A 27,708-nucleotide genomic window follows, 5' to 3' on the forward strand; every position below is an offset into this window, starting at 1 on the left:
TGTTGCTACAAACTATTAGTCATGAAGGGGCAAGGCAGGAAGTCAGAAGCCAGGAGATCTGTCCAGAGAACCGAGCAGGAGATCCACAGGGTCAGGCAGAGCATAAGGTCAGGAGGGTAGCCAGATCAAGTACCCAGGAGGTCAGGCCAAGCTGAGTATCTAGAGGGTCAGGCAGAATGCAAGGTCAGAAGACCTGCCAGGTCAGATATCCAGAGAATCCATCAGAGTCTGTAGCAGCACAACCCAAGGGTGCAACAGCAACCTAGATACAAGGTTGTATCTGGATGCCTAGACACTTGCCCTTCCAGGTCAGGGGCTCACATGGGAAGGGGTAAGAAGTCAACTGACCTTGGCTGGCCATCCTGGTGGCAGGGAGTGGGCATGTGCCTTGGCCAAGATGGAGTGTTCTGACTACCCTATAACTTGTTGGGGAGGCAAAAGATTGGGGCGAGCTACCATGATGGGCAGGCCAAGGCCCTGGGTTCAAGGCCATAGCTTGATGTATAGAACTGTCTTATACACCTGCACAGTTCTATGGCATAGCATATATAGGGTGACCGTTAAGTCCTACTTTCGAAGGGACAGTTCCAATTTCAACATCTTTCATTAGCACTCCATTTTTTTCAAATGAACGCTTCTATTCTACTTTCAGTGGGGTGCTTAGTGCTGGTGTTCAAAAACTGGACAGTCCTGGAGCACTCTGGTGTTTTGAGCCCCCATCCTTCACTGCCCAATCCAGCAAGTCAGCTGAGACAGGAGCTCCAAGACAGCTGAGTGTTTTGCTCTCACATTGCTCAACTAACCCCAGAAAGGTGAAGTAAAACAATGGTAATGCTGGAGTGAGGAACCACAATGATCAGGGTGGTCCAGAAAATAGGTCCTAGCAAGAGGCAAGGATTTTTGGGATGTACCTTTCATTAGATCAACTACATAGTTGGGATAGACTTAAACAAGCTTTTGAATGCAGTGCATTCTTCTTCAGGTCTCCAAATCAAAATCAAGTTGCCTGATGTGAAGTCAAGGTCTAAGAAAATTATTAGATTTTAGAAAGACTTTTCATTCAAAATCTTAAATTGGTCCATGTTTGTGAATCCTGGTGAGGATCGCCTGAATTGCAAAATGTTAATAAACCCTAAAAACAGATAATTCTGGTATAATTTCTTCACAGATATCAATCTATATGTCAAAGATAAATCCCAACATCAGACTGAGTACAGGATGGAAAGACATCCTATTTTCCCTTTGTACTGTCCTCTCTAACATAAGGGCTGTCTTCTTATAAACTTAATTTCTTAACAAAGCAAGAAAAGAAAAAGATGTATGACATGTGCCATGGTCAGGTGGGAACCTGTTATGAGATTTAGCACTGATGGCAAAAATGTTGTCAACCACAATTCCTTTCAGCTCACTGCATTGGTTTCAGAAGGTTCTCTCATACCTTTAGCCATCATTAATGATTGTCACAATGTGGGAGGTCAATCAGTTTGACATTTGGGTTGCTAACAATAGCAGAAATAATACACCATGGGTGGGATGGATATTGAATTATTTTTTCATTGAGGTAATTTTGAGATCAAAGGAGAGCAAGTGGAACCAATGACAAATCCTCTTCTCCCTTCAACATATATGATTTTAAAAGCTTAATGGGTTACTTTCAAACAGGGCAATCAAAAAATCAATCAATAGATTGATAAAAAGGAAATGTCATCATTGCTTGCCTTGTGCTGAAAATGGTCCTACTGCTTTTTAAAAAGTCTATTTATTGTTAAACACCCAACCTGAAATACAGCTGTATTCTATATTACTTGCATGGTCAAATGTTCCTACAGTAATGATATACCCCCTAAAAATGACTTTACTACAGCCAAAAGAAAAAGATATAGCTGTGTCAGAAGGAATTTGCATTGGTGCCTCTCCTTAACAGAGTTCCAAATAGCTTCTCCTGATTTTTAACTTGTTTACTTGTATTGTTTGTAACGTTAAGTTTGGGTCCTACAAGAGCCAGTTCATGTCTATCTCTGCACTCATGATTCATTGCATTGTATGCTGAACATAGAATGCACCTAATAATCCATCTCAGCATTCTTCACACACTTTTAAGACCACTACTGTCTACTATTAATTTAATGGTTATTTTATCTGTTCATATGCCATTCATAAGTCCAGCAGACACCGCATTTTCACAAAGAACAGGCTACAATACAATTAGGGAACTATACAAAGTTTAATATTAATATTCTCCATTCAGAATCTGGATACAATAAATCAAAATGAACATACCGTAAGATTAAATTTTCCACTCCAGGCTTCTGCAGCCCTTCCAATATACCTGACAAAGACAGCACTAGATGTCACAGAAAAACTGTATGCTGGTGAGCAGAATCACCTACTTGGGAAAGTAAAATAAAGCCCAAACTAATTCAGATCCAGTCTTTTTTCCCTATGGCTGACTTCCTTCAAATACGTGAAGGGAGATCACAAAGAGGATGAAGATAGACTTCTCTGTGGCAGTAGGTGACGGAACTAGGGGCAATGGCCTCAACCTGCAGCAGAGGAAATTATGGTTGGAGAAAAGGAAAAACTTTCTGTCTATGAGGGTGGCTAGTTAAGCATTGGAATAGACTACAGAGAGGAGTGGGCTCTCCATTCCTAGAAATAGACAGCTACTTGGCTGGAATGGCTTAAAGATAACCTAGCTGGACTGCATGACCTCATGAGATTTCTTCCAGCTCTACTTTCCTATGATGCCATTGTCACAGGGACACTTCCCTGGACAAGGCAGGGCCCTGTTCCTAGAATAGGAGTAAGGAGCTGCCAATCACCGGGGCAGCTCAGGTGCCGGTTGCTGGGGCAACCAGGCAGGTCACATGGCCAAAAAGGGGGCAGGGCCAGACCTTTATAAACAGCCCAGGCCAGAGCCTGGGAGACAGTTCCCTCCAGACAGCTGCAGGAGCAGGAGCAGGAGCAGGAGCAGGAGCAGGAGCAGGAGCAGGAGCAGGAGCAGGAGCAGGAGCAGGAGCAGGAGCAGGAGCTCGAGCTCGAGCTCTGTGGGAGAGCTGAGCAGGCCGGGTGGATGGTTGCTGCCTGAACATGCAGACCAGCTGCAATGATGCAGGGGTAGAGAGAACCCTAAGAGGAACACGGCGACGAGCCTAGTGAGCGCAAGCTTTGTTTTATAAGCCGGTAGGTTTCTGGTTTGTGTTGCAGCCGCTTGGCTCATGGTTTTGTTACTGTTTAATACCGGAGGACCAGGTGAGGCTGTAGGGGTGTGAGGAGGCCTCACGGGGGCTCCCCAGTAGCTTGGGGGTTCCCGGTGCCCAGTGGGGGCACAGTGAGCAGTGCCACAGCGGGCACAGCATTTTAGAGTGCCGGAGAGGTGTCCGGTGAGTGTGGGGTTGGGACCCCAGCCCATGAGGGCGGTTGCCCAGTAGGGCGCACAACCTGGAGGAAGGGTCAGGGGGCCAGGCGCGGCACAGGCCCCAGAGGGGGCAACGAGCGCGAGAGGCGCGGCACAGGCCCCAGAGCAGTCAGTCTCCTACCGACAGTAAGCCCCGGAGAAGGGCGGGTGCGCAGTATACGTCCCGGAGAGGGGCAGGCACATGATATAAGCCTGGAAAGGGGCCGATGTGCGGATTGGGGCCTGAACGATAAAGAGCTTGACAGAGCCAAACAGAAGCCCGGGGGGGGGCGAATAGGCCCGGGAGAGGGCAAGAGGGGAATAGCCCAGGAGGGGCGAGTGTATGACATGAGAACGTCTGGTACAGCTGCGAGGCTTGGGGCATGCTAAAGGGGAGGTTTGGAGGCATGCACAGCCCTTAAGGCCGAGTCACCCTATAAGGGATGGGGAATAGTGCCAACACATTACCGTGGACAAGGGAATTGTAGGCAGCCTCCATTACAGAACCATAACAGCAAAGACGTGGTGGGCAAGACAAGAGGGTGCTAGGTCACCCATGTGACACGGTAAGGGGCGCAAAGGGGATCACGGCCGCCCCCGCGGCCCTGCCCCGTGACAGCCATACTTACCCAAAAAAGGTTCAGAACAGGAGCAAGTCAACTCAGAACAGAACACGTAAGGCAACTCAGAATACATAACAGCCACTTTTTCAGAACTTGACAAAGGCTGTTAGACACCTTTCTTTCTCTTAAGTAGTTGCTGCTGCAGTGGCTAGCTTCCCCTTTGCTATTAAAACACCACCCCAGATCACCCATATGATAGGCAGGGAACCTGAGCTATCCTTGAAAATCCTTGACTTAAGATGTATATCTTGTTTCTCTCCCTCTTTTTCTCCCACATACTCTCTTTATGTAGGAGTTTGGTGCTACTCTTTCTTATCTGGCATCTACTTTCTTTTCCATGGCATCAGTTTTTTCCAACACAGTGACCTGTCCATGATGGAATTGATTAAAAACTTCCAACTATCCCTGTGACTTAGGCTGTACTTGTAAGCCATTAGAAGAAAGGTATGAAAGGCCTCACCCTGTCACCTTCACATAAGATATTATTTTTAACAACTGTCTTCTACCTGTGGCTGATGGGTCTATAATGAACTTGCTTCCAGTGATACAGTGGAAGACAGCCACACTTAAGGGAAAGGACAAGTGAACAGCGAGTCCAAAGTGATTTTTAAAAGAAGCTTCTAGTCTCAATTTCTTTGGTAAACCCAGGAAATAGAAAATCAGATTTCTAAAACTATTTCATGCTGAGCTGGCATTCAGGAAGGACTAGAACTCAAGGTTGGCACTAATTTCCACAAATATCCTGATACTAAAAAGGGAGCCTATTTATATGTGGGCTTGAATAAGATGAGAAGTCCAAAATACATTACAATGGGTATTTATAAACTAATGGCTTTGTTTATCAAGTTAATGCAAGAGGTGATTTAATATATGTCATAGCTTTGCCACTGGATTAATGGCAGCATAAAAACTTCTAATATTTCCATTCATTTTGTGCATTTATTTTTAAATCCTAATGACAAAAAAAGGTTTGTGACTAGAATTATTTCACGCTTGTGAAATCATTTTCTATGGAGTAATTTTATTGTACCTGAAGCACAGTCTTTAAGAAGGAGATTCAGAAACCAGCAAGCAGAAAAAAAAGTTAACAGATGCCAAAAATGTGTCCAGTTTACAAGAGTTAAAAAAAATAAATCATTGCCAATGCATTATTTTTCACATGGAAGGAAATGGTTACCATTTGCTGTCTAGCTTTGACTTTGGTGTTCACTATATATATACCTTAACACAAATCGATAGTTTAATGCATTTAATAACTGGGATTCAGAATGGGTTTATTCTGAATGAAGCTAGAAGGTACTTGTTCTGACCAAGACTACTTTATTCTTGTGCTTATTACTATGATACTAAACTTGCTTTAGAAAAGCACAAAGGGAAATTAAATGAAAATAGCTATTTCTGCTTGTGTGGGAATATTGTGAAATGTAATAGGAGAAAGACTGCACAAATTAAACTTAGCCCATAATAAAACAAGGGATGCAATAATTCAGGTAAAGAACAAGTTACTTTCAGCTTCATTGTTAGGCATAAAGCTGATTTTTTTTTTTCTCCCTTTACTAGCATCTTTCATCCTGAAGGTCTCCTAAAATGTTTACAAAGTAATTAGTGCAGTGACTCTGCAGGCAAAAGGAACAGCCATTGTGTGCTCCACAACAGTTTACAAGCAGTGCTGAGGAGTATGAGCATTTCTTATGTTGAACAAATACTGGCCAGACCACCAGGAGTGTCACTTATTCTTCTAAAGAAGCTACAGGATTTCTGCTTGGATGGGCACTGAGCACTACAGGGTTATAAAGGCTGTAGCTAACCTTAGTTTTGGTATTTTACCCAAAGTAAAGTGCCTGAATTTGAGATGGGCCTGAGCTGCATAACTGATCCAAATCTGAATGTTTTTAAAGAACTGGAGTGTTCTTATATGGGTTTTGTCCCATGTGCCCTAAGAAGAAATCGTTGATTCAGTTTTCAGTCTGGTGCTTGGTCCCATGGAATTATGGTCCAGAGGTAGGGTGGCCATTAGTCCTGTTTTATACCGGACAATCCCATTTTTAAACCATTTGTCCCCTATCCATTTCTAAATGAGGAACAGACTGCAAAAGGTCCTGTTTTTCAGTTCATTGGTGCAAATGTGTCAATCATTTATTCTCACATTTCCATTGGCTGTGCCTAGAGGTAGGTTGGTGCACAGCCAGGAAGGAAGGGAGGCAGGTGGCCTTTTTTGTGGTGGCCCTAGCCCTCACTGCTGATTAGCTGAGGAAGCAGTGGCCCTGCCCCTCAACGCTGATTGGCCAAGTGAGCTGGTGGTCCACCTCTCCCACCCATCAAAGGGATGTTCTGTATTCTGGGGATGTGTTAGTGGTCACCCTATCTGGAGGTGAGAAAGCTACTGCATATCCTGTGCTATTTTCACCATTTCTCCCCTTCTGTTTTTGTGGGCTGCTGCAATCAGGGCATCTACACTCTGTCAGTCTCTTTTGTGGGATGATATATGAAAGAGTTCATTCTGCACAGCTGCACTTTCTATTTTGAAAGGGATTTTCAGTACATGATAAAGAGCTACTGGTTTACTGAGACCTTGCTAATTTTGATAACTGCATGGCTAAACCAAGAGACAGTCATTATTACCATACTATAGACCAGCAACACATGGGATTTCTTATAGAGAATTCCCAGCTAAGGAATATATATGCAAAAAATGCAGAACTATTTGGCAGCAGGCCTGGAAAAAAGTTGCAAGGGAAACATAAAATAAGGACAGTTGTATATAATAGAAGAACTTCATTATTTGTAACCTAACTGGTTATGGGCCCACTAAGTGGATCAGGAACCCCATCCATTCTACTTAGCAGATGCAGTTTAAGTTGTCTGTTAAAGCAGCTGGTGTGTGTGTGTGTGTGTGCGCGCGCGCCACAGCTAGGCCCAAGCTCGTGGGAAGCTAAAGACAAGATGTGACAGAGAACAATGTGATATACAGTGTGCTAAGACCAGAACCATAGAAACTGTCAAGTGCTGGATTAAACTGAAAAAATGTCATTAAATCTGTCTTTTAAAAGAAGAAATATGCCAAGCATGCCCACATCTACAGCCAACAAAAATGGTTTTACTAGAGCATTACGTTGTAATGAGTCATCTCTCTTGCTACCAAAATCCAGAGTGTAACTTGACAAATCTTCTGCCTTCTAAAGGATGAGAACATGGAGCATACTAAATGCCATGTACCTTAAATAAGTTTTCTGTTACTAAAAAACATGCTCATTGCAAAAGGATGAAATAAGGAACCAGAAGTCCTTGGTACTCCAATTTGTTTGTCACTCTGTCACAGGTAATTTCCTGCAAATTATAGGCCTGTTGGAGGGCAGATACATCAAGCTTATTCTCCGAATATTTTATTTTATGTCTCCATTTGGATTTATAGATAAAGTTGAAAGGGGCTCGTGTTCATATTTCTAGGTGCACCTGACAAGTTTCCTGAATAGAAATAAAATAGCAGCTTCCTCCCACAGCTAATAGAATTACAATGCCATGCATGGCTGATAGAGTGCTTGACGTAGTGCTCCATACACAGGGATGAGAACATCACAACCACCACCTCCATCACTGATTTTAGGAAACTCATTTCTGAAAATCAGGAAGGGATGAACAAAAAGCACACCATCTGAAACAGCACATCCTGACTCAAAGACTAAATGTCACTTTACTCTTTCCTACTCTGTCAGTAAAGCTAATAGGGGTCACCTACCCTCATCATCAGGAGACTGAACAGATTATTTAACATCACGGAATGACAGACCTTAACTTCTCCCAAAATAAATAAGTAGCCATGAATACAATAATTATTATCTCTAGCAAAGGGACAAGGCAGAGATGCAGCTTGATGTAACTTAGTTTATGTGTCAGGATGTTCCCTTCATACCTCTATTCTCAATGGAAAAAAAAAATGACCATCGCAAACTCAATAACAGATTAACTGACCTACAGAAACTGCTGCCACAATCCAAAAATATTCCTTTATATTTTTAAAAATGATAATGGCTGAGATTCTATATGTGCTGCAGTTACAAAATTTACCAGAGAATAGATTGCCTGCGATGGAATTGTGCTCTAGAAACTAAGCTTTCAATAAAAAAAAACAACTAGTACTTACGACTGGGAAGAAAGATTTCATCAAGTAAACAGAAGACAATTTATATCATGTAGTTTAAAGCTTTCTGGAAGACTCGGGTTGCAGCCATAAGAGGTGTAAATTGTTCTAACTAACTCAATGGGTAGGTAACTGAAGTCACAAAATGGCAAATTAAATGTCAACACTGCTTACCACTCACTGTTAATCGTTTTAGCAGAAATCATGTGTACTTGTACATTTCAAGATCCCCCAAAGCCTCCTACACCTTCCAGGGTAACAGTCCCAACACTCCCCTATACAGATGCCAAAACCTCAGCGCTTCTCCTCATTTCCACAGTACAGTTATACACCATCTAAGAAAAAATATTCTATACAGCATTTAAAAAAAATAAAAAGTTGGAACTGAATTTGACAAAGTTACTAGGAATACTGAGAAAGAGAGGCTAGTTCTAATTTCCATTTTCACATTTAATGTAATAACATCCTGAATTTCCTATTCAGAGGACAACAAAATTCTTAGTCAACCATACTACAGTGCCTCAGACACCCAAGAGGGGCTTGATGCAAAATTTAGGTCTTGTTGGCTGCAAAGTACGTGAGGACATGATCACATGGCGTATAAAGTGGTAAAGATACTGCCAATTTGAATGTCTGCAAGCCAGACTGAAAGAGCTCAGGGTAGGTATTTCCTGGATAGTGTCTTTGCCTTAGATGTACAAAATCCAACCCAAAAACATGCTGAATTGGAGTGGTTCTTTGAAAAGTGGATTAAAAGGAAGTGAAGTGTTTTGCTGTGAAAGACTTAAAACCTGTGGTGTATGCATGCTGGAGCCTAGAAGGAGACTGCTGAACTACAGTTGCAGAAAGAGACATTCAATACTGGAGAAATGATAAAACAGAAAAAAACTGAGTGCCAGTATAGACGGGAATTTTGATAACGATATAACTTAATTCATGCTCCTGTATATAGAAATGTAGAGAATTTTTTTCTTACAATTTATCTCAATTGCCACAGTCTAAGTATAGGGTAATTCTGATGACTTCTGTGAAGGCATTTAATTTAAATAAGGATGCAGCTGACATAAGAATCTAAATCCAGATTTACTTAATCAAATTTCTCTACAACGCTACTTGATTTTTAACTGAAACAGCACTAAAATGATGTCAGTACACTCAATACACTCAGCTGCTGCTGAGGAAGAAAGGTCAGAAAGACAGAAGAAGGGCCAAAGACTAAGTGCAGAAAGTTTGTGATACAGGAGACTTTTGGGTTTCAGCTTGCTGAAAAAGATACAATAGCATATTTTGAGCTCAGGCACAGCAGAGCTACAAAACTGCACACGCAAGATACACTGCACTCTCTAATTCCAAAAATCTATTTGACCTACTACGTAAGTATATACTCAACACTGTTGTTTCCAACTCAGAAAAAATAGAAATAGGGTGGCTTTTCAAAAATACTTAGTTTCTTCTCTGAGGTCAGAGCAATAAAAGAAATATAGTTTCAGTATTTATGAATTCATGTAGGAAGATGAAGGTCATTAGACTTTACATCTGTAATGAATAGTGGGAAAATAATGTGAGAAAACAGAGGAAGACCACATCTCAAAACACTCTGTGGAATTCTTCAACTATATTTCTGAGCTGATAGGGAAAGGTAAAAACAGTAGAAATCACTTATCTGGATTTCAAGAGGGCAGTCTAATTTACAGAATGAGACCTCAAGGCAGTAGAGAACTATTAAAATGAATTAAAAATTGGCTAGGGGTCAAGAAAACCAAAGAAGATCAAATTATTAATTTATCTAGAGATCTAAATTAAAGTATAAAGTGTTGCACAGAACTCTTTTCTACTTGTCAAACAAATTAAATCTCATTAAACATGTGACAGAAATGTCCTCTTTTTCCATTTGCTTATTCTGGATAAGTTAATTTCCTTTCTCTGTCATGTTAGGCAAACAAGTGATCATTTTGCTTTTCTTAAAAACTAGAAATTCTGAAACATTTCATCTCTGAATCTCTGACAATTATTTAAAATTCAACTTTCAGTGGCATGGAATAGTTTAAGAACTGAGTTTTATCATCCTCTTTCCTTTTACTCTTCTTTCCAGATTCAGTATAGCTGAATAGGTTAATAAATCTCTATTTACAATAAAATAAAATGAGACACTCAGATAGGGGCAGTGAGCTGCCATGTTCAAACTAGAGTTAGTTTATAACAGTTCCATGCAATAAAGTGTTTTTTTTCTTTTTCTTTTTTTCTTTTTTTTTTTACTTTAATGGTGTGAAACCACATTCTGTTTGATATTGAACTGATAGTTTTTAGGGATTAAATTCTCTGTGTTCATAAAATGGTTGCAGGGCACAGATCCCTATTCTTTTTTTTAAACAAAAAAGAACTTGTCCAAGTGATGATACTGCCACCTGAAGAAGAGGCTTGGGAATTATGTAACACTAGTCAATAAACTTTGGGTCTTTTTATATTGTAAAAGGAGGAGAGAAAAAAATTCCCCAAACTCATCAACTGTTATTAATTTCATAGGACAGTATGACTACCTCTATTTCTCAAAATATTCAGGGCTCATCACAGTTCATCATTATTTCAACTTTCTCTGCATTGCAGTATCCAATTCAAAGATGCTGTAATTTCTGTCTTCCTCTTTTTGGTTACCAGGCCATAAAAAGTGCTGTGAGATGAGAGGTTTCTTGTGCCTGTGATATGGCTGCTTGCCTTTATTCCCTAATTTTAATTCTTTATTTCACAACAAATTCATAGCTATTCCTTTATTTAATTGTTCTCACTGAATATCCTGACTCTGGCACTTTGTTCTTATAGAAATTTTTTCTTGGTTTTTTTTTTCCTTGCTAATTTATGATCCTTGGGAATCTCATATCTTCAGACCCCAACAAGATTGTTCCTCCTCTTCAGTTCCTGATCTTGGAAACATTTTTGTAAACTGGGTGAAAGGGATAGGACTAATGGGTTGTGCTGAAGGGGAACCATTAGGCTGAAGAGAGGTTATTACGGAAATCTCTCAAGGGCCCAATCTTATTTAATATTTTAATAACTTTGGCATAAAAAGCAGGAGTGTGTTAATGAAATTTGCTGATTACACAAAGTCAGAAGGCATTGTCAATATGGAAGAGGATCAGAATATTATAGAGAAAGAACTGGATGACCTTGAGGCCTGAAATAATAGAAATGGAATTAAATTTAATAATGCAGGTCATGAACTTAAGGACTAATAATAAGAGTATCTGCAAGCTCATGAAAGAGCTTGCCCTTCTGCTAGCTAGCAAAAACCCAGACCTTGGTTGGGCTTACAGAAACCTGGTGGGATTCTACCCATGACTGGGTGGTAGGCATAGAGGACTATAGGTTGTACAGAGGAGACAGAGTAGGGAGATAGGGAGAAAGGTGGGGGGGTGTAACACTCTACATTAATGAGCAGTACATGTCCTCGATGATCAGGATGTGTTCAGAAGAGGGGAAAACTGAGGTGCTCTGAGTTAGAATACAAGGGGTTTGTGGGAAAAGGGACTTGGTAGTGGGCACCTACTACAGACCACCTCACCAAGGGGATGAGCTGGACCTGGAATTTTCAGGTCAGCTCACAGAGGCTGTAAGGACAAGGGATGTGGTTGTCATGGGTGACCTAAACTACCCAGGCTGGGAGGATGAGTCAGCCAGGTCTGAACGCTCACATAGGTTTTTAGCCTGCATACAGGACCTCCACCTAACCCAAGAGGTACATAATCCCACCAGAGAAAATGCCTTGCTGGACTTGGTCCTTGCCACAGGTGATAACCTGGTGAGGGATCTGCAGATGTTCAACTACCTAGGCGTTAGTGATGATCATCTGCTGGAATTTACATCCAGCACAGGGTGGTGAAAGCAAGCAGTAAGGCAAAAGTATTTGACTTCAGGAGGGCTGACTTTAATGAGCTAAGGAGATTAGTAAGAGAGACATTGGGGACTCGGAGCTTTAATGAGATGGGAGTCCAGGATGGGTAGAGACGATCCTCCGAGCTCAGAGGGAGTCAGTCACAATGCGAACCAAAGTGCTAAAAAGCCCCCTTAGCTCAGTAAAGGCATCCAGGAGGGCCTGAGGGCAAAAAAGGTGGCATACAGTCAGTGGAAGCAAGGGGCAATCACCAAGGAGGATTACACCTCCGTTGCTTGTGATTGCAGGGAGGTGGTCAGGAAGGCCAAGGCAGAGATGGAACTAGGGCTGGCACCAGAATTAAGGATAACAAAGAGTCCTTTTTCAAATACATAGGGAGTAAGAAGAAGGCACTAGGTAACGTGGGGCCCCTACAGGACAGACTTGGCAATCTGGTGACTGCAGCAAAGGAAAAAGCTGATCTGTTCAACGAGTTCTCTGCCTCCATATTTCTGAGCAGGGACCGGGGCAACTCCCCTACTAGGATTATGGACAAGCTCAGGGGATGATGCCATGCCTAGGGTCAGGGACAGTCTAGTTAGGGAACTCTTGGAGGGGTTGGACATGTATAAATCAGCAGGTCCAGATTCTCTTCATCTGAAGGTACTGAGGGAATTGGTGGAGGTCATAGCAGGGCCCCTGGCACGGCTGTATGAGCACTCGTGGTGCTTTGGCCAGGTCCCAGAGGCCTGGAAAAGGGCCAGTGTGGTCCCCATTTACAAGAAGGGGAGAAAGGAGGATGCAGGTAACTATAGGCCAGTTAGTCTCACCTCAGTCCTTGGGAAGAACTTTGAGAAAATTATCAAGGAACACATCTATGGGGGCCTAGCATAGGAGGTAATGCTCAGGGGCAACCAACATGGGTTCACTGCAGGCAGATCCTGCCTGACTAACCTTGTTTCCTTTTACGACCAGGTCACAAAGTCCTTGAATGCAGGCATTGAGGTGGATGTCATCTACCTGGACTTCAAGAAGGCCTTTGACATAGTTTTTTTATGAGAATGGGATGAGAAACAAGGTGACTGTGGCATTGATGCCCACACAGTCAGATGGGTGGCAAATTGGCTCAATGGTCGCACCCAGAGAGTGGTGGTGGATGGGTCGTTTTTGACCTGGGGGGGATGTGGGCAGTGGAGTTCCCCAGGGCTCGGTCCTCGGGCCTGTGCTATTCAACATTTTTATCAGCGACTTGGGAGGTGGGCATGGAAACCACACTGTCCATATTCACTCATGACACAAGGATGTGGGCACACTGGAGGGGAGAGATAGAATCCAACTAGATCTAGACAAATTACAGAGGTGGGTGGATGAGAATAGGATGGAATTCAACACAGACAAGTGCAAGGTGCTGCATCTAGGGAGAAGGAACCAGAAATATACCTATAGGCCAGGGAACACCCTTCTTGTCAACACGGTGGCAGAAAGGGATCTTGAGTCATTGCTGACTCCAGGATGGATATGAGCCGCCAATGCAAGGATGTGGTCGGTAAGGCTAACTGCACATTGTCGTGCATCTACAGACGATTCACAAGCAAGTCCAGGGAGGTGATCCTCCCCCTCTATGCAGCGCTGGTCAGGCCGCAGTTGAAGTGCAGTGCCCAGAACTGGATGCAGTACTCCAAGAGGGATGTGGCTAACCTTGAGAGGGTCCAGAGGAAGGCCACTCACATGGTCAGGGGGCAGCAGGCCAGGCCCTACAAAGATAGACTAAAGGGCCTAAATCTATTCAGCCTCCACAAGAGAAGACTGAGAGGGGATCTGGGGATAAACTCACCAGGGGGGACCAGCAGAAATTAGGTGAGGCTCTGTTCCCCTGGGCACTACCTGGGATAACAAGCAACAATGGCCACAAATGAAAAACTTCTTCACAGTAAGAGTGGCCAAAATTTTAAATGGGCTTCCAAGGGAGGTGGTGCTCTTCCCTACCTTGGGGGTCTTTAAGAGAAGGCTAGATAGGTATCTGGCTGGGGTCATCTGACCCCAGCACTCTTTCCTGCCCAGGCGGGGGGTCAGACTTGATGATCTGTTGAGGTCCCTTCTGACCCTACCATCTATGAATCTATGATTGAGAGCAGGTTCAGGCTTGATATCAGGAGGTATTACTTTACGGTTGGGGCTGCCAGGCTCTGGAATGGGCTCCCAAAGGGGGTGTCTTCAAGAGGAGGTTGGACAGATATCTGGCTGGGGTGTTATGACCCTGGCACTCATTCCTGCCCAGGGCAGGGGGGTCGGACTTGATGATCTGTTCAGGTCCCTTCCAACCCTAGAAACTATGAAACTGTGAAAGAAGATAAAAAAGCATTTGGGTTTATCAACTGATCACAGGATGGGGCATGAGCTACAAACACAACAGCAGCCACAAGGGCTAAGTACAGACAATCAAAAAGCTCAAGGCTGAATTGATGCAGTCTTCATAGGTTAGTCTAAGCTGCATAGATTGAACCAATAAGCAAGTGAACAGACATTCACTCACTTTTGTTTCTGGAAATGCAGCCACATGCCTGCAGTAGCTCAGGCCAGAAGCCACAGACACTGTAGCACGCCTGTCTGCTCAGTTGGAGCAGACAGAATGGGCCAAGCCTAACCTGCTCATGCTGTGAGGGGAGATTTGCAGGGGAGGTGCAAAGCATCCTGGGATGCTAGGTGACTATGAGTTAACTTGAATCTGGAGGGGATCTGGGACAGAAGTTTAATAAATCAATTTAACCTAAATCAGTTAAGTCTGATACTCCATCCATCCAGGTTTACCTTAAACTGGTTTTGGCCATTTTAAAAGTAATTTATGTGCACAAAACTTCTGTTCTGTTACCAATTTGAACCAGTTTCTGATCATTTATACCAGTTTATGTGTAATTTCTGTCCCTAGTCAAGAAGGCCAACATGATCCTAGTGTGCGCCAGGTAGGCTATTTTCCAGAGAGATAGGGAATTAATATCACTAAATAAGGCACCATTAAGACCTCATCTGGAATATTGTGTATGTGTAGATGCATTTAAATTAGGTGTTGTTGAAAAGGGCTGCTAAAATCATCAGGGGAACAAAAGGTCTATTTTTCTGAGAGACAAAATTAAGTTGGCTTATATAGCTTAGAAAATTAAGGCTGGGGGGGTAGGATTGCTGTCTATCCATATATCAGGGAGGAAAACAAGCTATTTAATCTAAAGAACCTTGCTGGCACAAAAACAAAGAGATATAAATACATCATGAATAAACTTAGGCTGTAAACTAAAAGAAGGGTTCTAACCATCAGAGCAGCAAGACTATGGAGATACTGACAGCATTTTTAGGATGGAGCTTGATAAATGTATAAAGGTGATGTTATAACTTCATTGCTTGCCATAAATTTGGCACTGGAATTGAAGGCAGAGAGGATCCCTTCCTTTCCAATGTTCTCAATTACTTATTCTAATTTCCATGGAACTCAAGAGCCTGGGTGCCAACAAGCCTAGAGTACCAAGGCAGAATGCTGAAGAAGCCTCAGCAATCCATATTAGCAGCTTCTTAGAAAGCAATGCCATTTATATGATGCCCCATCAAGGCCCTACCAACTGTGCCGATTTCAGAAAAGTGGACTTTCAGACAAATTCTATCCCTTTGAGCAACTCAGTTTAAATTTGAACCAGTAAACTAGAGGTGAAATCCCTCAGTGAATTATAATGGTTTTAATGTCTCTGGACCTTTTCTACTTGTACTCTATTTATAAATGAAATAAGTAAAATAAGCTTAAGATAAGGTCTACCACTTCTTTGTCAACAATTTCATTAATTAATTTCCACAGTATTTTCTTATTACCAGGGATCCTGGTTTTTGCTGATAACAAAAATCACAAATATTCTGATAAAAACCCAAATTCCATGATTAAAATGGAACACCACTATACATATAGGTATCAATTGCAGACAATTTTTTTTTATACATATTTGCAATCTTAAAGCAACTTGGAAGCCAACCAGTGTCTCAATCACTATAGTAAAATAAACTGCAAATACCTATAAATCTTGCTATTTGATTTTGGGTTTATTATCATGGCAAATCAACTCCTCTGGGCCCCTTAGCTTACCAGGACACAGGTCTAGGCCCCTCATTCCCAAGTCACAGCCCCCTGGCCCTGTTGGTGCCCCTCACTCCCCCTCACAGTCCCCACCCCCAGCTCTGCTAGTGCCCCTCACTCCCAGTGCCACAGATCCCTGGACCTACTACTGGTGCCCCTCACTCCCCCACACAGCCCCCCTGGCCCTGCTGGTGCCCCATATTCTCCCCCACTTAGCCCCCCCAGCCTTATTAGTGCCCCTCACCACACCCACAGCCCCCTGCCTCCCATCAGCCCTGCTGGAGTGGGCCCCCAGCTGCCACGGCTACAGAGCCAGGGACCTGGGTCTGCAGTCGTGCCTGAGCCCTGCCTGCCACAGCCTACATACAGACCCCAGCTCCCCCCACCATGGGCAGAACGGCTAGAGTGGAGCCGATGGTGGGGGGCAGTTCCTTGCCACCATGCACGTTCCCAGAGGACAGGGGGACCTGTGCCCCTCAGATCTGTGCGTGAGGCATGGGCAGGTGTGGGCTGCCCACTGTGGACTTGGGCTCCCCACCTTGCTGCCCTCCTCCCTGGGGCCTCCATGGCCTGGCAGGCAGGACCAAGTGCAGCCTAGCAGAGTGGGGTCAGGTGGGGAAGCTTGTTGCCACTGTTGCAAGCCCCATGCTGCCCTGATAATGCGCCCCCTGCCAACCCTGGCAGCAGAGGGAGCAGAAGCATGGGGTTGTGCCACTCACTGGTCTGGAGCAGGCAGAGGATGCATCTCTAGGGCAGCACAGGCCTTGCAGCAGCAACAACAGGCTTCCTCACACAGCCCCGCTCTGCCGTATCCCACCCATTGGCCTGCAGAGGCTCCAGGGGAGGGCAGAAAGGTGGGGAGCCCAAGCCCGCAGTGGGCAGCCCACACCTGTTCCTGCCCTGTGCATGTATCTTGGGGGCAAGGGTTCCTGCTGCCCCCTGGGAGTGTGTACAGAGGCTGGCAGCCAGCCCCATTCCGTTGCCCTACGAGCTGCCCACTGCCTCATCCTGCTCACCACTGGGGCCCCCTCAGCTGTGCATTCTGGCCCCAGGCCCCAATCCCCCCACATCGCCCAGCTGGGCAGCAGCCCCAACTCCCCCACTCCCTGCCTGGGGGCAGGCCTCAACACCCCCCCCCCAACTTACCTGTGGGAGCTGCTCTCCAGGCCACCTGGTGCATATACATGCATTCGGCACCCCTGCCTGACCGTCCTCCTCCCGCTCCCTCAGCCCCTTGCAGGCCAGAACTCTGCCAGCCTATAGGGAGCTCTTTGCACAAGAGCCCCACATTTCTCTGTTAAAATGCAAAATCCGTGTTTTTTTGGGCAAAAGGGAAAATCTGAGTTTTTTCCCCGTTTTTCTGTGGGAAATGGAAAACCCGGATCCTGCTAATTACACTGCAACTGCTTGTGTGCTTGTTTTTTTATTCTTATTTCACAGTCCAATGAGCTGAAGTCTTCACTTAGCCATCCACAAGGACATTTAGATAGTTTCCGCAAGAAGTTACAACTAATGAAGAACACCAGGGGATTACATTTTCTATAAGTTCTTGTATTATTTATTTACATATTATTTTTTTTTTAATTACATCCACTTCACTTTTCAACCTCATTTTTCCAAGCATTATTATTAGCTTTTGACAAATAAAGAAAAACATCTAATAAGATAGGGCTGTTCCAAAACCATGAATTAAAGATTACCATGGAAGATAACACTTGTGCATTTCACAATGTGTGTCTATCCCATGCAATAAATCCGTATAATGTTATTAGTAAACAATATCCAGTATGTAATTAATATATAAACCCAAGTAATATTTGTATTCCACATAATTCCTTACTTAAAATTATAGTGACATCAGAAAGTCATCATCCATTAAAAGTCATGATGAATAGAAGCATTATTATTTTATCTGTTCAAAAACATATATCATGACATCAATAAAAACAAGTCTCTAGGGCAGCATTCTAAATGAACAGTATGGATGAGAGAACTGCATCACAAACCTCAGCTGTTCAGGTACTTGATATTTTAAAATTATAGTAATTTTTTTTCTGGGTTTTGAAACTTGGAACAATGGGCATGGCCACCCAAAAGGAACCAGTAGGTGAACAGTTAACTTTTCTCAGACACCAATATATTCCCTTAAAAGTAGGATGTAAAAAGATAGCAGCTTAAAATATTGAGATAAATCCCTAATAGGTTTTTGTTCTGATTCCTTTTAAAAAGGCACATGTTTAAAGACTATTAAAGCAAACGCATAAGGAATTATAAATAAGAACATAAGAAGTATCATACCGGCTCAGACCAATGGTCCATTTATCCCACTGTCTAGAACTTTTGTGATGTAGTTACTTCACTGACACCCTTCAGTTGTCTACAACAATAGCAAGTAGTAGATGCTTTAAAGGGAGAATATATGAATGGCACATGTCTAGAGTGATCCATCCTCCCCACATGACCAATAGGCCTTGTTTTAGGAATGCCAGAGGGTATTTCCCTGATTTTTCTATGTCTTCCCTGATTTTTGGTTAATAGCTTCCAAAGAATCAATCTTCCATTAATTTGTCTAATCCTTTTTGAAGACTTAATGGACATGTCTACATGTTCATTAATGCACCACAATTATGGTACATTAAGTTTAGTACCTGTAATTACAGGTACTATCTTAATGCGCCATAATTGGCACTACTGTGCATTAGCCACAGTGCATGTTTTTTAGTGATACTAATGAGCAGTAGACTAATTCTACTGCACATTAGCATCGGTTTTCCCCACCATGTTAATGAGCACTAGAATTAGTTTATTGTGCTCAAAGTGTTTCCTGCAGACTTGCCCAACATGTTCCATTTTTTATATTGCTAATCATTTTTACTTTTGGTAGTGGGTGGGTTATTCTTGGCCTAACAAATTCAGTTTTATTACAGAGGATTGTAGCTGCATAATATATTGAATGTTATAAAACATAGGGCAGTTTGGGGGGAGTATTAAATTAAAAGTAATAAATAAAAAAGTGTGTCACACCTGGTGCCGAAGTCCTTCCATGAACAGCAGTTTCATTGGGCAGGAGATCTTTTGAGTTGGAAGTGAATGGTGATTGTCTAAATGTATCTTCAGAAAAGAAAGGACTGAGGAGGAAAGAAAAGACAAAACGCAAGTCAATAAAATAATAGCTAGCCAAAAAATAAAATGAAGTAATTTATCCTAATGGTTTTATAATTAATATTCAAATCAAGGTACTTGGTGTATAAAACTCCTGCTAAAAGAAATGCAACTTAGGATGTAAAATTACTTCAGTGTCACCCTTCAGTCCAATTTTTTATCAATGTAACACTTAAGTATGTCTCCAAAAGCTATTGATAAAATAATTTCAGAATTATTAAGTGAGAACACAACATCAAGTTATGGATCAGAAATTGAGTTACAACTAAAAATGGTGTTCTACAACTTAGCTAAAGTTTTGCTGGGTTTCCTGATATCCTTTCCTATTCTGAACAGTATAATAAAATTCTCAACTTAGGAGCAGGAAATAAGTGTTATAACTGGTCAAAATGGTGACATTAAGAAAGTAAGATACAAAACTATTCTAAATTTTGTATTAACTCTTAACAGTCAATACCAATTTATGTTACAGGGTAGTTTTTGTTTTGTACTCCTTTAAAAATCTGAACAGAAACAGTGTTTCCCTCGTCTATAATACAGAAGTCAGTAAAAGGAATAGTAAAAATAAAATAGAAAAAGGATTCCTTGGAAAGTTATTCTTTTGGATGTTCAGCTCTCTTCCTGCATACCATATATGATTTTGTCCAGAACACAATGAAATTTACATTTAAAGCCAATATCTATTAAATTAAGAATTTACAATAGATAGGTGCAACTGTATTTTGAAATACATCACTGGGCACGATACAAGACCAATTTGTTCCTGCAGTGTTGCTAGTTCAGTAATAAAAAATAAAAAAACAGGAACATTTTAGGACAAGAAACACAGTATTAGGTTTTATGAAGTGTTACGTTGCAAGAAGTCCAGACCCAGAGCATACGTGCCAACAATTGGCTCACGAAAGTTAACCGTACTGGTCCAGATACAGTAAATATTACCCTAAAGAATGACACAGACACACGTCTTGTCATATTCTTTTTCTATGGAGAATGAGCAATGTGTTTTTCACTAAAGTGATCCAGGTGAGATGCTGGTATTCATAGCCAGAGATTTTTTGCCATTAGGAATCCAGTTGATAATTACAGTTAAAATTTATTTACACACTTTCTCAACTTTCCTTGGACACTATTCAGGCAGAAGTATAATAATTCAGATATTCATAACTGCTGAATTTTGTTCTGGTCTTTTTGTGCCATTTAATTTGTATGTTTATACATAATTTGCACAAAACATAAAATTATGGTCAACATCAAGTAACAGGTGAAGGCAAGACATGAAGCCACACAAAATGTGATGACTGGAGCATGTGAGCGTGTGTGCACACAGATGATCAATATGTGTGTAAAACTCACAATTAAAAATCAAACAATTTCTTGGGGTGCAGTAAGCAACAATGCCAGCATGCACAGAAGCACTTAGCTTCCTTCTCGATTCACCCCTTCTCTTTATTCATTGATAAATGCATAACCACAGGTCAACAGCTGTAAAAAGCTATGGCATCACCTATTGGTGGAAGGGCTTTCTCTATAACTATTAATATCCCCTCCTATTACCATGAACATCTTTTCCAAATTCTTTGTGAATTACAACAAAGAAGAGGTTGTCATTATTGTAATTCACAGAAATCCTGCCATCCACATGTGTGTTTGTTGATCTATTGTGTGGTTACAGAGACACTGTTCATATCAAATCACTACTATGGGCTGAGGTCCTGAGGCCAAGCTGCCAGCAATTCCTTCTCCAAAGCTGGTCTCCCATTATGAGCTCTAGGAACCAGGTGGGGTGCTTCCAAATTCTCTGCTGAGTCCCTCTGGGATGGCTTGTGATTTTCCTCAATGTTTACTCTCCCTGTGTTTTTAATGAATCTATGCGCCAGCTCTCAAAGCAATACAGAGAGGCAAATGCTGGCTCCCAGTGACCAGGGAGCCAGCAAACAGGGGCTGCAAACAGAGTAAGCAATTTGCAGGTAGTTCGCAGGCTACTTCCTAGGCCAGGTCATGAGTCCTCCTCGCCCTTTTTTGAGGGGCAAGTCTTTGCGTGGGGAAGCAGGAAAAAAAGGAACCCTTTGGGGCCAGTGAGAAATAAACAGGCTAGGGAAGGTCTGCTTGGAAGTTTGCTAGGGAAGGTCTGCTTGGAAGAAGAGCGGTAAGAGAGAGAAAGCAAAGTAAGACACCCAAGGAAATAACTGGAGGACATCACAATGCCAGAGTCACTGCTAATGCTTCTGCTCGCACTTGTGAGGTTTCTGTCCAGGCAGGACTGCTCACCATCAATGCTTCCACCCAGGTCCAGGTTTGGTGTTGTGGGGACTGCGGTTTGTAGGTTCCAGTGATGGCCAGGTCAGGGAGTGCCTGTGGTGTGAGTGGTGCCTCTTGGTGGCCTCTTGGTGGTGTCTCTCAAGGAACAGACAAGAGAACTACAGAAGGAGGTGGTGAGGCTCTGAAGCATCCTCTGCCATGGGGCAGTTCATTGATTCGATGCTGGAGGAGACCTCTGGGACTGTGGAGGAAGAAATGCCAGGCACAGAGCTACAGAAGACAGAGGACATGGACACCCAAGAGGGTGGAAGCTGGAGGCTTGTGACTTCTGGCAGCAAGCAGAGATCACCTCCACCTGCACTTGTTCATCTGAAGGACAGATATGCAATCCTTGCAGCAGAGAGGGAGGAGCACATTCCAGTAGCAAAGAGTGGAGGAAGACAGGCCAGACCTCACCAAGGTGGGAAGGATCGAGACAACTGCCACCAAGAAGAAGCGACAGGTGGTGGCAATTGGAGACTCTCTTCTGTGGGGAATGGAGGGAGCCATCTGCCAAACTGACCTGTTGTCTTGGGAGGTCTACTACCCAGATCCAAGATGTTATGGAAGGACTACCGAGGCTCATCTGGCCCTCAGACTACTACCCCATGCTGTTCATCCATGTGGGTGCCAATGATACTGCCAGGGAAGACCCTGAGTGTATCAAAAGTGACTACAGGGCTCTGAGTGTAAGAGTGAGGGGTCTGGGGCTCAGGTTGTGTTCTTGTCAATCCTTCTGGTCAAGGGAAAGGACCTGGGCAGGAGCAGGTGCATCCTGCAGATCAACACCTAGCTGCGCAGGTGGTGTTGCCAGCAGGGATTTGACTTCTTCGACCATGGGATGTTCTTCCAAGAAGGATTGCTGGGAAGAGATAGGATCCACCTGACGAACAGAGGGAAGAGCATCTTTGCAGACAGGTTCGCTAACTTAGGCAGGAGGGCTTTAAACAAGGTTCACCATGAGGTGGAGACCAAAGCCCTGAGGTAAGTAGGGAAGCAGGAGACCTGAAGGAAGAGCAACCAGGAGGGGGCAACAAGGGAGGTGCCCTCATACTTCCTGCAAAATCAGGGCAATCAATTAGTTATCTCGGGTGACTGTACACAAATGCATGGGGCTTGGAAACAAACAGAAAGAATTGGAAGTCCTTGCACAATTACAGAATTATGACATGATTGGAATAACAGAGACTTGGTGGGATAGTTTGTATGACTGGAGCACTGTCATAGATGGATACAAACTGTTCAGGAAGGGAAGAAGAGGAGGAGGAGGTGTACTTTATGTAAAAGAGCCATATGATTGCTCAGAGCTCCAGTATGAAGATGGAGATAGGCCTGTTGACAGTATCTGGGTTAGGGTCAGAGGGGAGAGCAACAAGGGTGATGTTGTGGTGCGGGTCTGCTATAGATCACCAGACCAGAAGGAAGTGGTGGATGATGCTTTCTTCAAATAGCTAGTCCTGGGGGACTTCAATCACCCTGACATCTGCTGGGAGGGCAATACAGCAGTGCTCAGGCAATCCAGGAAGTTTTGGGAGACTATCGGGGACAATTTCCTGGTGCAACTGCTGGAGCGGCCAACTAGGGGGCATGCTTTTCTTGACCTGCTGCTCACAAACCGGGAAGAATTGGTGGGGAATGTAGTAGTGGATGGCAATTTGGGGAGCAGCAGCCACGAGATGATTGAGTTCAGGATCCTGAGGAAAGGAAAGATGGAGAGCAGCAGAGTAAGGGCCCTGGATTTCATTAAAGCAGACTTCAACTCACTCAGGGAACTCATGGGCAGGATCCCCTGGGAAGCCAGACTGAGGGACAGAGGAGTCCAGAAGGCTGGCTGTACTTCAAAGAAGCCTTACTGAGAGTGCAGGAACAAACCATCCCGATGTGCAGGAAAACTAGCAAGTATGGTAGAAGACCAGCTTCACTTAGCAGGGAACTCTTCAGTAAACTAAATCATAAAAAGGAAGCCTATAAGAAATGGAAACTTGGACAAATAACTAGGGAATAATATAAGAGAACTGCTTGGGCATGCAGGGATGAAGTCAGGAAGACCAAAGCGCAACTGGACTTGCAGCTAGCAAGGGATGTGAAGGGTAACAAGCAAGGTTTCTACAAGTATGTTAGTAGCAAGAGGAGGATTAGGGAAAGTGTGGGTCCCTTACTGAATGGAGGAGGCAACTGCGACAGACGATGAAGAAAAGGCTGAAGTGCTCAATGCCTTTTTTGCCTCAGGCTTCACAGGCAAGGTCAGCTCCCAGACTACTACACTGGGCAGCACAATTTGGGGAGGAGGTGAGCAGCCCTCAGTGGTGAAAGAACAGGTTAGGGACTACTTAGAAAAGCTGGATGTGAATAAGTCCATGGGAACAGATGAGATGCAGCCAAGGGTACCGAGGGACTTGGCTGATGTGATTGCAGAGCTACTGGCCATCATCTTTGAAAAATCATGGTGATCAGGAGAGGTCCCAGATGATTGGAAAAGGAGCCCATATTTAAGAAAGGGAAGAAGAAGGATCCAAGGAACTACACCCCCGTCAGCCTCACCTCAGTCCCTGGAAAAATCATGGAGCAGTCCTCAAGGAATCCATTTCTAAGCACTTGGAGGCAAAAAAGGTGATTAGGAACAGTCAGCATGGATTCACCAGGGGCAAATCATGCCTGACCAACCTGATTGCCTTCTATGACAAGGTGACTGGCTCTGTGGATGCAGGAAGACCAATGGATGCGCACCTTGATTTTAACTAGGCTTTTGATACGGTCTCCCACAGCGTTCTTGCAAGTAAGCTAAGGAAATATGGGCTGGAAGAATGGACTGTAAGGTGGATAGAAAACTGGCTGGAGCATTGGGCTCAGAGAGTAGCAATCAGTGGCTCAATGTCTAGTTGGCAGCTGGTATCTAGTCGAGTGCCCCATGGGTCAATCCTGTGGCCGGTTTTGTTCAATATCTTCATCAACAACCTGGAAGATGGCATAGAGTGCACCCTCAGTAAGTTTGCAGATGACACCAAGCTGTGGGGAGTAGTAGATGCACTGGAGGGTAGGGCTAGGATTCAGAGTGACTTAGACAAATTGGAGGAGGTTAAGGGAAGAGATTATTCCCCTGCATTCAGCACTGGTGAGGCCACATCTGGAGTACTGTGTTCAGTTTTGGGCCCCCCCACTACAAAAAGGATGTGGACAAATTGGAGACAGTCCAGCTGAGGGCAACAACAATGGTGAGGGGGCTGGGGCACATGACTTCTGAGGAAAGACTGAGGGAACTGGGCTTACTTAGTTTCAAGAAGAAAAGACGGAGTGGGTTTTAATAGCAGCCTTCAACTACCTGAAGTAGGGTTTGAAAGAGGATGGAGTTGGACTGTTCTCAGTGGTGGCAGATGACAGAAAAAGGAGCAATGGTCTCAGGTTGCAGCAAGGGAAGTTTAGATTAGATATTAGGAAGAATTTTCTCACTACGTGGGTAGTAAAACACTGGAACAGGGTACCCAGAGACAAATTTTTAGTTGTGATGATCTAGTTGGGGATGGTCCTGCTTTGAGCAGGGGGTTGGACTAGATGATGTCCTGAGGTCCCTTCCACCCAAATTTTCTATGATTTTATGCCTGTTTTTTTTAAACAGTAAAGATAAGTTGTTTGATTTTTAAAAAAGGCAAAGGTGCCCTCCAAAGAAGAATAAATTTGGGATTTTTTCCTAGCAGTTTTTTCCAGTCACATAGCTAATTTTTTTTTTGTTTCCTGGAAAGGCATATAAATTCTCCTTTTGTCCTGGCTTCTTGTGCCTGGCAGATGCAATTCTGGAGTCTCTGTTCCTCTCTACTGTCTGCAAATCTGCCCTCAGATCACAAATATAAGACTTTGCTGTGTCACACACATCATGTGTAGGTACAGGGGAGCCTTGCCGGTTCCTGTTTCCTGGACATCACAAGTCAAAGGGAGTACAGGTTTTCTGAGTCCAAGAATAATTTCATAAAGACAGTAATGGATAGCTGACTGCTGACTGGTGTTATGTGGAAAGACAACAAAAGGTGCTTTATTCCTGTTGGTCATCACTAAGATGTTAAGCACGGAACCAATGGTAAGTCTACACCCTCTACTCCTCCAACACCAGTCCTCACCTTATGTAATAGATGTGATTCAATTATTTTCCCTAATCGCTGCAGATTCAGTTTAGCAAGCCGTACTGCAACACACCATACTTCATTAATGCAACCAATTCATTTATTTTTCAATTTTCTAATCCTCCAAAGGATTAGAGCACCACCCTATATTTTAAGATGACATCACACACAACAAATACAGTTTACCAACCGGTGTACCTGTGAAAGGCCTTTCCATTCAGTCCATATGAACACTCAGGGCTAGTAGATTGAGACATTTCCCCCTTCACTGAACCTCCCTAACTGTGGTCTCTTGCAGTAGATCTGCAACCAGGTGCATCAGAAACAACTAAAGATCATTAGACGGCTCTTGTTAGATGTCATCAGAGGTACACACCGAGTCTATTCTCACTGTTCTCACCTGGCTAAGAGTATCCAAAACCACATCTTTCTTTGATTTCCAGGTTTATAGTGAATTGTGAATGTATTCAGATAATTAGTGAATCGATCTCTACAGGCACCCATCTGGTTCACAGTTTCTAAGTATCAAGTAAATATGGATGATAACTCCTGAGGGCCTTTACAATAACTACACACTCAAATTTTGTAGCTCAATACTCGGTTTCCCTTGTTTTGATCTCCAAAAGTCATGATTCTGCACCTACCAAGTGCAGTTTATTCAACATCAAACTTTGAGGCATAACAAGTTACCACAAATAAATGGGATCAACCTGGGAATTTAGGTACAGCATGGCTTGGTTGAACTTTCTTCATTGATTCAAAAGACTTTTTGGTGTTCCTCTATCCAGAGACAGACTATTAAGATAGCTAATGTAATGCAGCAACCTTCTCTGTGAAATTCTGCATCAATCTCATATAGCATCTTACAAGCCCCTGTGTCTCCTCCAGATTTGTATGAACTTGCCAGTCCTTTATTCAATTTCTAGAGCAGATGCTCCAGCCAGTCCTTGCTGATTATATGTCCTAAGAAGGCGATGTGAGTGACATTTGTTTCTTGCACATTTAAATCAGAACCACAGAGAAACTGGGCTAGAAGAGACTCCCAAAGGATATCTAGTCCAACCCCTTTAAATGATTTAGCTATCCCCACGCTCTATGGAAACAAACAAAGTAATCAAACTAACTAAAGAAGTTTTTAGTTTTCAAAACTTGGGATGGATCATTTACTCTTTTCTGAAATGTGAATTCCAGAATCCAAAAAGTATTCTGCACAATTGAAACAATACACAATGTGTCATATAGGAAGTTTTTTCTCTTGAGCCTCAGGTTCTTCTTTAATTTATTGGTATCCAGATACCTAATCAAAACTTCTATAATACTTTGCTCCTGCGATTTTATCCAGGAGGTATATTGTGTGAGGAAGCTGGCATCTGTCTGTGAATTGAATCTTCTATAACTGACATATCCGTAAGCTTCTGTCATGCATGGGGTTTTTTTCTCCAGTTACAATTGGGGATGCCTAAGGTGATGCTGACCATTCAATTCCCCCAACTTCCAGCATGCAACTTTGCTTCTCTTTCGCTGCTCTCTGATATGCTAGGGGAACATGATGTGAGGGCTGTCCCCACCCCAGAACACTCTTTGGTTAAATACAACTGCTAGTCATAACTCTTCATTATTCTTAGGGAACACCCTAGAATACCAGAAGACCAGCTGTATAAATCACTTTCTTTTCTTTGCTTCTACCAAGTCATCCTTAGCTATATTACTGACCTAGCTGCTTCACACTTCTTGAGCTCTGCCTGTGTGAGAGGCTTTGAGACATCTGCTACGCTGAACAATGTCCCTATGGCTTATTACCACCAGTGGTACTCCTTGTCAGTCACATTAATTGCTCAGAATTCAACCCTTTTGTTCAGTTCGAGAAAGCAACTTGATAAAAAGCAATATTAACTGAATATTTGTAACAGCAAATACTCCTAAAGGTTAGTTTGGTTATTACTGAATGATGATGAATTGGTGTTATCACAACTTTATTCCAAACCATGACAGATATCTTGAT

The 27,708-nt window shown here is 43.1% G+C and overlaps 1 protein-coding gene across 6 annotated transcripts in view; it reads right to left on the reverse strand.

The window, feature by feature from the left end:
- ZNF827 (zinc finger protein 827) overlaps positions 1–27,708 on the reverse strand; it is a 152,797-nt gene that overhangs the window by 30,964 nt on the left and 94,125 nt on the right. For all 6 annotated transcript variants that reach the window (XR_016440763.1, XM_090036343.1, XM_090036342.1 and 3 more), the window contains exon 8: positions 19,159–19,262. Coding sequence is in view for 5 of the 6 variants with exons in the window: in XM_090036343.1 (XP_089892469.1) it covers positions 19,159–19,262 (104 nt within the window). In the remaining variant the exon portion in view is untranslated. The remainder of the gene's footprint in view (positions 1–19,158; positions 19,263–27,708) is intronic.

Source organism: Crocodylus siamensis, chromosome 2 (genome assembly GCF_052110815.1).
Source record: "Crocodylus siamensis isolate JL-2025a chromosome 2, ASM5211081v1, whole genome shotgun sequence".
NCBI classification, from domain to species: Eukaryota; Metazoa; Chordata; order Crocodylia; family Crocodylidae; genus Crocodylus; species Crocodylus siamensis.